The sequence below is a fragment of the Castor canadensis genome, chromosome 3 (genome assembly GCF_047511655.1).
Source record: "Castor canadensis chromosome 3, mCasCan1.hap1v2, whole genome shotgun sequence".
Classification (NCBI taxonomy): domain Eukaryota; kingdom Metazoa; phylum Chordata; class Mammalia; order Rodentia; family Castoridae; genus Castor; species Castor canadensis.
Window position 1 is genome coordinate 163,460,002 of NC_133388.1, and position 17,143 is coordinate 163,477,144.

The 17,143-nt window shown below is 36.4% G+C and overlaps 1 protein-coding gene across 3 annotated transcripts in view; it reads left to right on the forward strand.

Moving 5' to 3' along the window:
- The window catches only part of Atp6v1c1 (ATPase H+ transporting V1 subunit C1), a 50,756-nt gene extending 35,746 nt beyond the window's left edge, over window positions 1-15,010 (forward strand). For all 3 annotated transcript variants that reach the window (XM_074068967.1, XM_020176089.2, XM_074068966.1), the window contains 9 exons: window positions 1,038-1,132; window positions 2,639-2,730; window positions 3,786-3,884; window positions 5,628-5,696; window positions 9,621-9,713; window positions 9,799-9,892; window positions 10,928-11,025; window positions 12,933-13,059; window positions 14,106-15,010. In XM_074068967.1, coding sequence (XP_073925068.1) covers window positions 1,038-1,132; window positions 2,639-2,730; window positions 3,786-3,884; window positions 5,628-5,696; window positions 9,621-9,713; window positions 9,799-9,892; window positions 10,928-11,025; window positions 12,933-13,059; window positions 14,106-14,201 — 863 coding nt within the window. In that variant the 3' untranslated portion in view covers window positions 14,202-15,010. The remainder of the gene's footprint in view (window positions 1-1,037; window positions 1,133-2,638; window positions 2,731-3,785; window positions 3,885-5,627; window positions 5,697-9,620; window positions 9,714-9,798; window positions 9,893-10,927; window positions 11,026-12,932; window positions 13,060-14,105) is intronic.
- Window positions 15,011-17,143: the final 2,133 nt, after the last annotated feature.

The window sequence follows — 17,143 nt, forward strand, 5'->3', positions numbered from 1 at the left end:
TATGTAGTTAAGGCCGGCTACAAACTCATGATCTTCCTGCCTCCACTTAGTGAGTGCTGGGATTATAGGCATATACTACCAAGCTTGGTGAGATCACTGTTTTTTGGTTTTTTTTTAATCTAGTGTTCCTCTTATTTCTTCTCTGTGTAAATAATAGATGCTCAATAAATATTTAATCAGTAAAATGTAGTAATTTATTCTTGCTCTTTGTCCTATCTGATTGCTTACTGTTTCTGTTAATTTATGCTTTAACGACAGAATGGAAGCAGATATACCTTGCTGATCTTCTAGGTGGTTGACAATGGTGGTGACACATCTAGAATTGCTTTTGGAAAAAATCTGTGTTGTTGATTCATGGGTTTCATGTAATTGAGGGGAGAGAGATTTGATATAGATTACTTTTGTCAGTTAACTTTGTTGTACTTGACACATATCTCCCTGGTCTCTTGGTTCCATTAGACTTCAAGTGTAAAATTGTATTAGATAACTACACTTGTAGGAAATTTGTTGTTAAGTATCTCTGTAGTTTTTGTTGTTTTGTTTTTCTTTGAGACAGGGTCTCTCAGTGTAGCCCAGGTAAAATTTGTCATCTTCCTGTCTCAGCCTGTCAAATGCTGGGATTACAGGCAGAGTTGTCAAAGAAAGACTATTACTGGTCAAATTAAATTTACACAACAGACACTTTGAAGTAATTTCTTAATACTTACGTCTCTCTCCTACATATGAGGCTTGTCATGGACATACTCCATTAAGTCATCAAATTAGGAACATCTTAATGTGTATATACATATTATATGTACATTACATTATGTGTTTGTAAGCTGAGTTAGGAGAAGAGATCACATAGTAAAAAGTTTGGTTAATACGTGTTACTTAACATAATTCTACATTTATTTAATCAGGACTCTTCAGAAATGACATCTACACTAATTTCTCCAATGCCAGCTTAAGCATTAAAGTGTATTGCTATTTTTTAAAAAAAATTCTAAAAAATGGTATTGCTTCTCTTCAGCAATTAATTTATTCCCTTATTTCAGTTGACTTGGTTACTTATATAACAAGGTTCCAGTGGGACATGGCCAAATATCCAATCAAGCAGTCTCTGAAAAATATTTCTGAAATAATTGGCAAGGTAAGACAAAAATTGAGAGATGAGATCCATTGATATATAGTGGCTTTGTTTATTTTATAATTTAGCTATGAAATGCTTTTAGGTTTTTGACAAGCAGCTTATTTACATGTCACAGATAGAAATAGGAGGTATCCTTACTGTAACTTCAGATGTTAAAAGATGCTATACTGTACAGCACTTTCATGTGTAGATTGTGTAATTTGCTTATTTAACTGGCTAATTTAAATGTTGCATCAATAGTGTGTCAATAGGAACCTTTCAAATTCTATTATTACTTGTACAAAGTTTAAAGTTAACTTAGATCTTGTAGAATAGGAAGTGGGAAACTTGTAGAGATTTATGACTTATCCAGGTAGGTAACAGTAACTTAGGGATGTATGTGTGCAGTATCTGTTTATCTCTTCAGACATTAAACCTTATGTGTTCTCTGACTCCGTTTAGTATTGATCCTCTGCCCACAAATGTACATATTCATGTACCACATAATTTTATGTTAAAAGCTCCTTTTTGTTGAAAAGTCTTTGAACTTAAGAGAAAATCTAAGTCTTAACAGAAACTAGACCATTAAAGCATTAAGTGACCTAGCTGAGGCAAGTTTTAATTTATTGGATAGACTTCCTTCAGCTGTTTGACTTTAATTGTACACTGAGCTCTAGTTTAAATGGAAATGAGTAGACTGTTAAAAGACTGCAACTGACATCATAATTTTAAGAAAAATGAGTAGTTTGATAATGCTGATAGTGTTTGTTCTATGACTGAGCCTTACATTCTTTGGATATTGTTGGGATTTAATTTTTTGCTTTCTGTGGCTGTAGTAGATAAGGAAATGGTTTCAGAGATGTGAAGTAACTTACTGCAGTGAGTGCTACATAACTGTAAAGTAGAGCTGAGTTGAAACCACTTCTTCAGATGTTAATCATACTTTGTGTTTTCTCCCTGTTAACTAGTTAATTAACTATTAAGAAGTAACTAGTGTTAATCCTCTTTGGAAAAATCAGCTTTTGTAACATTTATAAATTCAACTTTTTTTTTTTACAAATGTTTTGTAACATTTATAAATTCAACTATAATTTTCAAGTCATTGAGAAAATATTTTGTATAATAGTGGAATTTGTGAGATAGAAAAACTGTAATTTAACTACTTTTGGAATTAAGTCCTTCAGTCTCATGAATTGAAGCCTTTTAATTAGAAAATTTCAAGCCTAGATTCCATTTTCATGGTGTAAGAGGTAATATAGTAATAACAAGTACAATACATGTGAGTTAGACTAGTAGTATAAGAGATGTATGTATGAATCCTATTAAAAAAAAGTTGGTTATTTTTTAAATGACCTTTAATGTACTTTTAAGATAGTAAGATACTCTTACATCAGAAACTAGTGGTTTTTTTGTTTGTTTTTTGTCTTTTTTTTTTTTTTGTAGAAGCTAAAGTTCAGCTACTTTGATTATATTAAAAGCAGACTTAGGAAAATTTTGCCTGTTTTCCTTTTTTTTTCTTTTTTGAAGGGAGTAACTCAGATTGATAATGACCTGAAATCTCGAGCATCTGCATATAACAACCTGAAAGGGAATCTTCAGAATTTGGAACGAAAGAATGCGTAAGCACATCAAGTATATGAGAATTTTAGGAGTGGGGTAGCACACTAGCATGCATTGAATGAGATATTGTTGGGATTATTAGTAAGCTCCAGGTTATGCTGTTTCTGTAATCAAAGTGATGTGTTTTTTAATTTCATGGAGAAAGTTCATTAATGTAAGTTAACATAATTCAGAAAGATCAAAAACAGATGTGAGACTGATTTGTTGTACTTATTTCATAAGTAATATTTGTAAATTGGGCTCTAATTTATCCCTTTCTCCATTTGATATTTCACTGAAAAATTGCCTAAATAATTTTAAACCAGCACATTGTGTAATTGTATAGCAATTACCTGCTGCTTAAAACATTCTATAGAGGAGTCCTTTCATGCTGTAAAAATTACTCTCTACTTTCTCTGTTTTCCAGATTTTGGTTTTTCACACAGTATAAAAATAGGATATCCTTGTTTTGGTTGATCTCCTTAGATAACTACTACAAATACAGTTTTAAGCATGTAACTGTTCACGTTGTGTATGCATAGCCCAGAGGGAGAGTTGTTTGGAGACTATCAGTGATATAAACTCAACAAGTCATTTTCATTATGGGTACATCATACTGGAAGACCAAATAAAGACTGATTTGAAGGAATTGTTTACTGGGTTAAGTAACCAAAATTGCCTGGTACCAAATGAAACCCAAGGAGAAGGAGGAAAAACCAAAGGTTATGCGTAGATGACAGTATCATAATGATGAGGAAGTAGACTTTGATATCTAATGAATAGCACTTTCCCAGTGAAGCTGTGTGATCAAGGGAAGCGCTGAGCTATAATAATTAAAGCAGACATAAAGGTAGACACTGGAGGCAAATTTTGATAAATGTTGACACTTCTTTACTTGCAGGGATGCGATGTATTTGGCTAACTGGTGACTTCTAATAAATCAAAGATGTTAACTAAGACTCATCCCTCTCTTGAGATGTGTACGTAGCATATGTGAATAGGATTGGTTTACGGTTTCTTTACTTATGTTACAGAAAAACATGATTATTCACCAATTTTTTTCTTAATTCCTTAGAGGAAGTTTGCTAACTCGAAGTCTAGCAGAAATTGTGAAGAAGGATGACTTTGTTCTTGATTCAGAGTATCTCGTCACATTACTGGTAGTTGTTCCCAAGTATGTCTTTCTATTATAAAAGGTTTTATTTCTTAAAATATAAGAAAAAAATGTTAATTTGTAATATTGCAATTTGAAGTTTTCCACAAAACTCAAGTGTAAAAAGAATATGACCTTGCAATTCTTTCTGTCAACCAGCATTTACTCATGTGGCACATACAGTAGAAACTGAGTTCATAACCTGATGATGGAGACACCACTTGTAAATTGAGATTGGTAGAGTGGGTGCATTAAAAATTAAATAATGCTAAGTTATTGTATTTTTTTAAAATAAAGATTTTGGATTTTTCAAAATAGGAAGATCTTTGGATTTGCTTTTCTAAAAAAAACAAAAATCTATAGTTAGGATGAATTTAAGTCCTGTAAGAAGCAAAGAATGGATTAGATCAGAGTGCATATTTTTTTTCTGTAAAGGGCCAGATAGTATTTTTGGCTTTGCCAGCTGTCTGATCTCTGTCACAGCTACTCAACTCTACCATGTCAACTTTGTTGTTAGAGATGATGCAGCCACAAACAATATATAAACAAATCAATGTGGCTTTGTTTCAGTAAAACTGTTTGCCAAACAGGTTCTGCAATAGGCATAGTTTTCTGACCCCTGGATTAGATAACTCTTGAAAACGTCCATTTGAATAATTCTTTGTATTAATTAGTATTTGATCGTAGTTAATTTTTATAAAGATGAAACCTTTGGACAATAGTAGGAAGAGTAGAACCATGTGTAACACTGTTAATGGTTTTACTTCTTATGCTTGAAGTCTTATTGGATTCTGGGGGATCCAAATTCAGAAGGGGAGACTTGAGGCCTTTTCATAGCATCAGTGCATGAAGCCTTTCTTGCTTTGCTTTGCATTTTCCTTTGATTAGAAAACAGTGGCTCCATGGAATATACAATGGCCACAATGTTACCTGACTTGAGCAACATTCAGCCTTTTGGACTTTTCTTTGCACGTGGAGAAGGGCTTAAAACTAAGGGTTTGGCTCTGAAAGTTTTGTGTTTTAGTTGCATAACTCCCCTGCTATACTGCAACACCAATTAACTATAAGAAATTTGTATGTATCTATAGGAAAATAACCTTTGCCCATGGATTTATCTCATTCAGCCTTTCTTTAAAATTTGTTGTAGTTTTTTGTATATTGTAATTGAAACCTAGGATGCATGGAGGTTACCTTTCATTATGAATTATTCTCCATTCTAGCCCACAGACTTAGTTGTCCTTTGTCCCCCAACACTCCCAGAAACCAGTGGTCAGAGAAGGTTGTTGCACAATGATCTGTGGCAGCACCATTTACAGTGACTTCATTTATTCACTGCTTCCTGGTACTCTGTACTTTCTATAAATAAAGTTTTAGTCAGCTCTTCATAATGGCTGCTGAATAGAAGTGATAGTGATTTCAGTATGACCCTTTTTAAATATAAATAAGGCATAATATTTATCAACCATACAGTTTGAAAATAATGTGGAATCTATACTTTGCTTTGCTTCCTTTCCAATTGCAGTTTTAGGATGTGCCTTTTTTGTTACTGGCTATGAGAGTGGTGCTTTGTGCTTCCTGCTTCATTCAGTGTTTTTGAGATCATTCTCAGTAGGAAACTTAAATTTTTTTATGACATATATTTAACATATTGTACTGACCAAATTTCCTACTTGTTCCATAATTTTTTCTCTTCCTGGATATGGTCAGAAGTAGTACTTTTTTTTTTTTTTCCATCCCCTAGTGCTTATTGTACTTTTTCTGCAGATTAAACCACAATGACTGGATTAAGCAGTATGAAACACTAGCTGAAATGGTCGTTCCGAGGTCTAGCAAGTAAGTAGTAGTTTTTATAAAACCATTTTTTTTTTCTGGACTGGGAATGTAGCTCACAGGGTAGAGTGCTTGTCTGTCATGTGGAAGGCTCTGGGTTTGATTCCAGCACTGCAAAAAAAAAAAAGTTTATTTCCTCAAACTCCTCTTACAGTTTAGATGTTGGATTAGGAAATACCTTTGTCTTTCTTTTGTGGTAAATCTATAATTTTAGAGCCTTCAATTTTACATTATAGGCGAGTTGTATTTAGTTATCATCATTTCAAACCTGAGCAGGACCTGGCATAGTCTGTTTGACACACTCATGTTTCTAGACTTAACAAGTTTGAGGCCAGTGAGGTGAAGTCATTTGCCCAGAGTCACACGTCATTAGTAATGGTGCTAGAACCAGAACCCAGGTCTCTGGTGTGGAACTTTTTCTGCTGCCCTCTGCTGTCTTCTGAAAACCCCTTATTCACTGTGCACTGCATGCCTAGCATATACCTCTAAGTCTTCATTTTACCTTACAGAGAAAATAAACGAGGTAGCTACCAGGAATCTATACATTCCTTTACACCTCCCCTTTTATTAACACTTTTTAAATTTATGGTTTTAACAAATTTATATTAATTTGATATTTACAACAATTTTGTTAAGTGATTTATTAGGTAGAGATGAGGAAGTCAGGTGCTTAAGTGGTTACCTAAAGCATATGGCTATATAAGTATTCAGGCAAAGTTAGAACTAGAACTCAGATCTTTTAACTCCAGGGTCTATACTCTTTAACTCTATTCCATGTTATCGTCTCCCGTATTCTGCCATTGCCACACAAGATGTTCTTTGAGAAAATATTAAATACGGTATATGTGCACCCCAAAATTCTTTTGTATATAAAATACCTCAAGAGGAGACAACCTTATGAAAGAAAGGTATAAGTAGATAGTAAAGAGGTGGAATTAGTAAGGTCAGGCCCATGAAATAATTTTTTTCCAGTTCATTGTGTCATATGGGAGGTAGCTTAGTATAATGGAAAGAGTCCTGGACCCAGGGATCTGAGTTCTTTTGCTGGTTCTGCTACCAAATTGCTGTGTGACCTGGGGTAAGTCTTAACTTCTCTCGGCCTCATTTTCTTGGTAAAATGAGCATAGCATTTTCCTTTTATATGTCATGAAGTTAGTTTAAGATTTGATAGAGTATATGAAAATACAAGGTGATAGATAATGTGTTCATTTCACAAATGTTGATCTTTTAAGAACTAAACCACAAACCTGTGCTCATCATGATTTTTTTCCTATCCAAGGGAATACCTTCCATTCAAACCAGCCCTTCACATAGGAGACCAAAGACTTTGTTGTGTCGATACTAGATTTTCATGTAGGCTGCCAGGTAATGCCTTCTTATCCATAGGCATTTGATTGATTTCGTGTCCAGGAGAGAGGTGAAAAGGGAGGGTGATGCCTCGGTTCACGTTGTCCTCTAGAGGGGGCATGTGCAGGCCTGGGTAGCAGGGACTGCTGTTAGGCTAGTTAAGTGAGGCCACATTTGATCATTTAAAAATATTTCTTCAGAGTTTAGATCTTTTGCAAATTACCTTAGTGGTTTAAAGGAAAAAATGCCAGGTGAGAACAATTAAATGCAAGCAATACCTGTCTTGTGAAAGATCTTCCTAGAGTCACAGCCCTACCTCATTCAGTGCAAGCATCTGTCCTGTTTCTCAGTTGAAAGTACATTTGGAATCATGGACTCAAAAACATAGCTCTTATACATTGTCATAGATAATGGAGCACTGGCTCAGAGAGCATTGGGAAGAGCTTGGGGAATTCATCTGAGCAGACAGGCTTTGGGGGGTCAGCCTGGCACTTGCTTCCCTATTCAGGGAAAATCTCTGTGACTTGATGCAGAATGCTGCTTAGCATAATAGCTAACTTTTTTTGAGTAATTGCTATGTGCTAGTTACTGTTCCAAGTGTTTTACACAAGTCAGCTAAATACAGATAGTAACACTTTACTGATACTTTTTAGCATTATGCATGAGTGACCAACCAGCCTTTGAGGCAGTGAAGATGAAAGTGGGATTTTGAGGTACAAGATAGATTGAAAAATACCACCCTCAAACTTGAAAGAAATAATTAGTGTGTGTTTTTGAGACAGGGTCTCAGGTCTCACTATGTACCCCAGGTTGGCCTCAAACTCATGATCCTCCTGCCTCAGCCCCCTGTGTGTGAGCTACCACACCTGCTTCATTTTTAAAATGTACAAAATCTATTTGCAAGATATTCCACATAAGTCTGAAAAAACTAGAATTTGAAATACTACCACTGTGTGGTTAATTCAGGGACATGTATAAATGAATGTCAGTGTTACGACTAAGGAAGTAGGGGCTGGGCTGCTGTTCTGCTGCTTTTTGTTGGAACATTGTTCAGAGAGGTGCTTTGTTGTTTTTTTGTATTTTGAGACAGGTTGTTGTTATTGTTCCCAGACTGGCCTTTGAAGGTTTATCTGCCTCAGCTTCCTGAATGCTGGGATTACAAGCATGTACTACCACCTTTGGTTTCAAAGCTTTTTAAATTGAGCACTGCCCACTTGGTAGCTGTTTTGCTTTTTGGGTTTGAAAGGCAGGAACTAAGGGTAATAGTTTTATAAGACATAATTGAAAAGGAGGTTTAAATGTTTTAAATATAGAGTAATTGAGTTCCTCTGCACGTTTGTAGTCATACACCAGTGGGACCTTTGAGGTGTGTGCTGGCCTTATGCTAGGGGTGGCACCTGCTGGCTGCCTGGTCAATAGCCAGGCAGGTGCAGTTCTTAAGCATGTCTTCAGTTCCACTCTGTAGTTGGCACCTGGATTTACCTGGTTGATAAGATTGTTCTTAGGTTTCTGGGAGCAGTGAAATTTGCCTTTAAAAAAAAAAATTAATGAAGGAGCTTTAAATCCCACAGCCCTCCCTCAGTTACATCAAACTTATTTTTTCTGATTTCAAATGTACCACATTGTAAATAAAATCATTACAGAAATACAACAAAGAAACAACAAAGGGCATAGGGAAGGGTTAAAAGTGATGGATGTTTATTACCTTGATTATGGAACTGGTTTCCTGGGTGTATGCATGTGTCAAACTTCAGCTTATATACACGATAAGTATGTGCATTTTTGTAAGTCGATTATCAATAAAATTAAGTATTAGAACACCCTAATACATGAAATATAGAAAGCAAAAGAGCCTCTACCCCAAGGCCATGACTGTTGAAACAGGTAAGTGTTCAGCTGTGTAAATATTGCATCTAGGATTCTGTTCATAAGGAGCTATTAGACGATTTTTGACAGCCAGGTTACATATTGTGTGAGCCATACAGTTAGTGCACTTTTCCCCAGGGCAGTTGTGTCTGGAAAGGTCTTTCCAGTAACATCTACATTACTGTGACTAAATAGAAGTCCCAAGCTCACTGGCATCTTCTAAAGCCTAGATGTGCACAAGTGTGTTCATTCAGAGGTTATTTAGAGTTGTGTTTGTGAATTTTTGATTTGAGGTGTGATCTGAGGTGTGAGGTTGTAGCAGTGCTGAGAGGCTGGGCCAACCCTTGATGGGGGGTGAAGCTGGGTGGGCTTCTGGAGAGGAGGAGAGAATTAGTCCTCCAGAAAAGATTGCTTAGCAAGGAGACATTGTAACCAACCAGCCTTTCACCGAAAGCGACTTCTTAGAGCATTGATGCTTTACTTGAGTAATAAATGTTCAGAGGGGATGAAGGCATCAGAACGCAAAACTACCCAAACATCCAGTGTCTTCAGTGTTGGAGACAGTGCTCATGAGAGCATGGAGGTGCTTCAGGAAGTGCCCCCTTCTGCCCTCCTGCTGCTCTTCCTCCCTGTTTCTGAATCCTGCCCTTAAGATGATAAAGAACAGTATTTAAAGTATAGCACTTTAAATAAACTTTTCCCTTTTTTCCCTAGTGTTCTCTCAGAGGATCAAGACAGTTACCTTTGTAATGTCACCTTGTTTAGGAAGGCAGTTGATGATTTCAGACACAAAGCCAGGGAAAACAAGTAAGGCTATTATGATTTTGTTTTCTTTAATTTATTAGATCAGCTATGTACGGTGTGGACAAATTTTTTTTTTCTCTAAATTTAGATTCATTGTTCGAGACTTCCAGTATAATGAAGAGGAGATGAAAGCAGATAAAGAAGAAATGAACAGACTTTCTACTGACAAGAAGAAGCAGTTTGTAGGTGTTCTTAATATCTAGTAATATCAATGTTAAGCAGAAGATAAAGCAGTATTATTTTTCTTTGACCTGAAAGAAAAGCAAAAGTTCTCTGATTTATTTGGCTTGTAAGATATTCAATTTTTTTTTTTTTTTTTAATTTTTGAGACAAGGTTTCACATTATAGCCAAGGCAAGCCTTGAACTTGTGATCTTTCTGTCTCAGCCTCCTGAGTGCTGGGATTACAGGTGCATACCACCATGCCTGGTGATCCAAAACCCTATGAAAGAACAAATATTTTAACCAAATATTTTTACTTTTGTTTTAACCTTTTTGCTTAAATTAATTGGTTGGTACATTGAAAAGAGCCTCATAATGTTCCCTAAGTTAAGTGTTAGCTGAGTGGATAACACACATGTCTTTTAAGAGTGGAGGGTAGGTATTATTTGGAATCTGTGTTTTTAAAGAAGTATTTAACCATCCTAGATATTTTTAGCTCAAAAAGATCTTTACCACATAATAGAATTGAAAATTTGGAACAAGAGTTTTTACAGACTTGGAGCCCCTTATATCACAGATGAGAAAACTAAGAGCTAGGGATATTGAGTATTTGCCTTCATAACTGTGTATTTATTCCTGAAAAGGTGTAAGTTGAATTTTCTATAAAAGTATTTAATCTTTTAGAGTGTTGTCTAGTAAATTCAGATTTTTATATTTTAGTTTTCAAACCCAGGGCACCCCTCTATTTTGTACCAGTTTACACTACTTTCATAAAAATTTATGCATTTTTCTTTATTAGTGAATTGGTGTAATTAATTTTGATCTATTGAGGTTACTAAGAAGTGGCTAATCTTTTAGTCTTAATTTAAAATAGTGAAGTAAAATAATCTGAGACCCAGTATATTTAGAATAATACTTGAAGCTTTTGAGAAGTGAAACAACGATATGACTTAATTCTGTGTATTCCCAATGACATCACTTCTTTAAAAAATATTTGGGCTACATAACTGCCATTTGCAAGACCAAATTTGTAGTCTTTTATTTTTCTTTTTAAAGGGACCACTGGTGCGGTGGCTGAAAGTGAATTTCAGCGAGGCGTTCATTGCGTGGATTCATGTGAAAGCACTACGGGTTTTTGTCGAGTCTGTTTTAAGGTAAAGAAAATTAGCCGGAAACTTGGAGCTGAAGTTTGTTGATAGATGCTGAGTTGCTCATTGGAGCTCTTTCTTACAGCACACTTCAGCAGTACAAAATTGATTTGAAGAAAGCAAGGGTCGGTCCTGAGGGAAAGACTTGTCAGCATTACACAGCTAATCAAGAGTGTGTTTTTCTTGTCCTTTACCACCAGGTTTAGAGAAAGATTCATTCTGCTTTAGTTGTTGGCTGTTATGTATAGTATTGGATTTCTTAAGGAGATCGTTCTGAGAAATTGATGATTTATTCTTCAGACATCATAGAGTGCACTTACACAAGCCCACGGGCTATACGTCAGTCACTGGACATGGCATCTTTTTCTTGTTTTTTAAAACAAAGTAGTGCTATGTTCCAGACTGGCCTGGAACTCACTGTGCGGCCCAGGCTGCCTCAAACTCAGAATCCTCCTCCCTCAGCCTTCCAAGTGCTGGGATTATAGTTGTTCACCACCACATGCAGCTCATTGTGGCCTCTTAATACAACATAAGAGATGCAGTGAACACAAGATGTGTGAGACCACTGCTGGCATAACATGGCATCGCTCTTAAAACTTCTAATTAGAAGGAATACACTCCAAAATAATGATAAAAAGTGTAGTATTGTAATACTGAATCAGTAACATAGTCATTTATTGTCATTATCAGGTATTGTGTACTGTATGTAATTGTATTGGCTATATATTTGTATGACTGGCAGCATAGGCTTATTAACCCCAGCATTGCCTCAAACACATGAGCCATGCATTTCAGTGGCTGTGGCATCACTGGGCAACAGCAGTCGTCTCAGCTCTATTGCAGTCTTACAGACCAGCATTGTGCCTGTGGTTTGTCGTTACCAAAAGCATTGATACGTGGCACATGACTTGTAGCTAACAGTGGATTGTAAAATATTAGCCATTGTTTCTTTAAAAAGGTCTTTCAAATATGTTACATGTAGTTTGGAACACAGTATACCAATGACTTATTGAAATCATTTTATATTAACCTAAAATATTTTAGTATTTTGAGATACTTAATTTCACTTGTCTTGTGATCCTTTATACATGTTGCTTATATTACAAATAGGTAATATTTTCAAAGTAGATGTGAGTAATCTTGTTTTTATTATAAGTGTATCTACTAGCCTTATGTGTTAGCCTTCCTTCCATTCATTGTTTACCTTAAAAATTGAATACTAATTGAAGTAATTCCTAATAATTGATTGGCTCCTTATTTTTGTGACAGGATCTTACTGTGTAGCCTAGGATGGCCTTGAGTCATAATCTTCCTGCCTTAGCCTCCACAGAGAGTGCTGGAATTATAGATGTCCACCACCATGTCCAGCTCTGGCTCTTTTGGGTTGGAGGGATACACTAGGGTTTGAAATCAGGGCCTTGAGTTTGCTAGGCAGGCACTCTGCCACTTGAGCCGTGTCCCCAACTCTTTTTTGCCTTATTTTGCTGATAGTGTCTCACATTTTTGCCCAGGACTAGCCTTGAACTGTGATCCACCTTCTTATACCTCCTCATAGCTGGGACCATAGAGAGGTGACACCACACTTGGCTTACTGGTTGAGATGATCTCTTATAACTTTTTCCCTAAGCTGGCCTCAAGCCATGATCCTCCCAGTTTCTGCCTGCCTATGTATGTATCTGGGATTATAAGTGTGAGTCACTGTGCCTAGCCATCTGACTCATTTTTTGAAGAGAGATTTTTAGTGCACAGTGAGACCAAAGATTTGTGTTTGTACATTAGCTTAAGTTTCTGTGGATATTAGTTGAACTTGTAAAGGGAGTCATTAAAATGATAACACCCTGAACAGTGATTACAAGAGTAGCAGGAGAATGTTTGCTCTAGAAGAAAAATTTCTTTATCTGCTTCTTTGTAAGGTATGGCTTGCCAGTGAACTTCCAAGCAATGCTACTTCAGCCTAATAAGAAAACAATGAAGAAACTGAGAGAAGTGTTATACGAACTATATAAACACCTAGACAGCAGCGCAGCAGCTATTATTGATGTGAGTATTTACTAGATAGGAATTGCAGGGCCAGCAAAAAATTTTTGCATGAGTAGACACAGGAAAGGGATATAAATATGTGTCATGATACTTAATCATTTTAGTTAGGTAAACTTGACACATAGTTTGTTTTTACCCTGTTATATGCTACTTATAGCTTTGCTATGCTTCTTGGTATTTCTCAAAGCCTGTTTTGATTCTGTTGTAAATCAGATGTTTATTTATGCCTGAATAAATACGAAGCAACCTGTGTTACTAATTGTTTGCAAAACCTATAAATTGCAGCGAGGAAGAAGATACATAGTTATTTTAATTCTACTGGGCAGATGTAATGAATTCAATAGATGAGCATTTTTAAAGAATTCATCATTTTTCTAAAATAGTTTTTAAACAAAAGAAGCAGTATATGTACCTTTGTTGCTGTTTACCCTTGTAGTGGCTTTTTGTTTTATATATTTAACTTCACATGTGTTGTTGGCTTTTCTTTTCTCTTTAAGGTGGTTGTAGCCTATATATGCATTAGTTAGAACTATGAAGAAAATCAGTTTTTCTTGATAGAAGAAAATGCAGGAAATGACTTGCTACATTTAAATGTAATTGTGGGTAAAATAAGAGGCGTAACTCTTTGATACATAATTTCCAACCAGTAAATTCTTATAACATGCATATGGATTGGAATCATTAAAACCATACTTGGTTTACTTTTATACAACATTTTTTAAGCCCTGTGTCTTATAAACCCAATATCCTAAGCCTGATTTTTAAAACATAAGTTACTTTTGCAGTATAAAAAAGGAAGGTAGAGCCATGGTTAAACACACAAAGGTTTCAAGTCAACTTGAGTCTGGCTTTACTCCTCACTTGTCTGTGTTCAGTCAGCAGCTGTCAGAGACTGTTTTCGTCATTTGCAAAATGGAGAGAATGCCTAGTCCAAATCTGCATACTTACATAAATTTAGCCAGAGTAGTGTTTAGGAAAAGGTAAATGATATACTATGTTTCAAGTTCTCTGTACCTATGTAACTAATTTTTATGGTTTTCTCATAGGCTCCTATGGATATTCCTGGCTTAAACCTGAGTCAACAAGAATACTACCCTTATGTGTACTATAAAATAGATTGCAACTTGCTGGAATTCAAGTAAAAATGAGCTCCACCCCAGACAACCCTGTCCTGTGTTGCTATGTGCTAACAGAATAGGCTGCCGTAGGACAGTACTCAACTCTCTCACCTTTGCTTGCTCCTTACCCTTTCCCTTGGTGAGTTCTCCCATAGTGCTCCCGCTCAGCATTTCTTTTTAAAGAAAAAACATATGTTGCTTCTTTTTATTGATCAGGTCTGTAAATGTGTACTAAAAAATCAGAGTTTATTTATAAACAGAAGAGTTTATTTAAAGAGAAAGTCTTTTCCTCATTGATACCGTGGTATGCATTAATTTCATTTGTTACTGTTGTGTACAAAAGCCTGTTTACAAGGGAATGGTGTAAACACTGATACCATTTTGTTCACTGTACTTAGTAGACATAACTGTTTAATAGTTACTGAATCGTGATGTAAAGAAATGTGACAATATTCAGGTATGTGCTTTCTGAATATTTAAATTACTATCTATAAGCACTGTTGACACCCACAGGAAAGAATAAAAGTACCTGTGCAAAGGTGTATTGTGGTGTGCGTTAACTTCAGAAGATTACAGTTCACTGTGAAAGTTTAATAAATGATGCCATAGCTGACTTGCTATGCTACTTTCAGGATTTTATTACATGCTGAGTGGGACCATTTGTGTCTGACTTGTGTATGATTTAATTGTGCCAAATCTGGGTCAGAGCACAAACCTGAAGATTATTTTTCAATATATGATGGGTACTTAAGTTTAGACATTAGGCTTTTAATTCTCCCAAATAAGAAGTAGGGCCTGTTTTGAATAAAATACAGTAAAACTATGCAGCGTTAGTCATTTGTTTTGTCTAAGTCTTTATTTCACATGTTCGCTTTTTAAGACCTGTAATTATAAAGGCATCGTTTTGAAATGTATGTCACTTATCACATAGTCTGAAAATAGAGGCATTGCTCACCTTTAAAATCTTTGAAATGAATGACTAGTTTTACATCTAGAAAGAGCTTTTAAAGTAGGATTTGTGGCAGTGCTACAGTTACTGTGCACACACAGCTTTGCAAATGGGAGAACTATTCTAAACTACAGTCCCTTTAGAAAATTAGCCTCCCAAATCCTTTTAATTTTGGAATTTTACATTGTTATTTCATAAGTAATTACTAACTTTAAACAAATACAGATGTTTACAAAATAGAACTTGAGAGACACCCCCCCATACAACTTTCCAATTTCTATCTCAGAGGAAGTTTTTTTAATTCTTTTGTGTCTGACATTTCTTTCGAACACATAGAGCTTCCTTCTAATAAAGTTAGGACCTTACGACACATATTCTGTCACTTGCTTCTTTGCTTGATAGTATATTAAGATAACCTGTCTGTGTGGGTTTAGCAAGAGCTACCTCATTCCTTTGGCCACGTGGCCTTCCATCATGCATCTGTGCCATAATGGATTTAGCCAGTGATGTGTGTTTTTAGTTTTGCTCTTCACAAACACTGCTGCAGGAAGCCTCCTTGCACAGATCTCTGTGCACTTGATTAGTACCAAAATTTGGCACACACTGCTGAGTTACTGGACAGAATTCTAAGTTCCGCACATGTTAGGAATGCAGTTTTTTATGGCACTGGGGTTTGAACTCAGGGCCTTTTACTTGCTAGGCACACTTGAGTCACACTTCAGCCCCAAATTTTTCTTAAAACACACAGGACTAACACAGGAGTGTTCCTGCATAGTTTATCTCCTCGGGCACTGTCCACGGGACTCTGAGAAGTCTTAGGAGTTTGCAGGCGCAGACTCAAGGCCCAGCTTCTTGAGGGATTGTTCATCCTGGGACAGAGCCAGCAGTGCAATTTTAGTTACAGTTTTCCTTTGGATGAGAGAAAGTTGAAAATTTTGGCTTTGATGTCAGAATTTTTTTTGTCTTTTGCAAGTGTTCTTTAAGCCTTAGTATCTCTTAAAATGGGAATAATCTTTCTAACCTAGGGGAAGGTGTTTGGACAATTAGTGATTGGTAGGCCCACACGATGATGGACAAGGTTGTATCAGGCTGTTATCCTGATGCAAGTACAGGCTTGGAGTCCTGGTGTGTGTTTTAAGCTATGGTCCTTTCGCTACAGTTTCCACTCGGATACAGTGTAGCAAAGGAGCCAGGATGTGGCTCTGGAGCCAGCCCCTGCTCTGCTACTGATGAGTGCTGCGGTCCGGCACAGCGTGAGCTCCGCATCCCAGGTCCTTCTTTATAGAACTTGGATGACTGGAGCGTTCCATCTCCGTTAGAGATAGTTAGGGAATTGTAGTGAGTAAGTGTGATCCTGTGTGATACATGCATCTACAGTTCTAGAGTATATGTAACTTTTTTGCTGTGATTAGTTTGGGAATTTTGAGGCATACATTTATACAGTCTGAAGGTTAGAAAGGGGTAGTTTTGTGTGTAGGGGGGTTAAGAGTTTGTGTCTATAACACAACATTAAAGCAGTTTGAGTGTCACTGAGCTTCAGTCCAAACTGAATTGTTTATATTGTTTGTGATGACCACCATCCTGGAAAAAGACTGTCCCCATCCACTTGCCTTACCCAGGAACCTCCTGGCTGTTCTGGATGGGGCTCAGATAACTTGAGACTCAGTAAACATATGGAGACCATTCACATCCATGACCTTAGCTGTTCCCCATTTTGTTTGTGATGGGGGACTGGTTATTCCCCTTTTACATACGTCAGGGTCAAAAAAAGTTAAGTGGTTTCTTGGTTAAAAGTCACAAATTTTTATTTATTTTTGGAGTGCTGGGGATTGAACCCAGGGCCTCCGGCATGCTAGGCAAGTAGTTTGCCACCGAGCTACAGTTCCCAGCTCAAAAATTTGGGCTCACAATTTTTGAGTCAGAGTCTAATTTGAACCTCAGATTTCTGACTGCTGGGTTCTTTATGGCATAACTCCCATCCTCCACCAGGTATTGTATGAGCAAGTCAAACTCATCC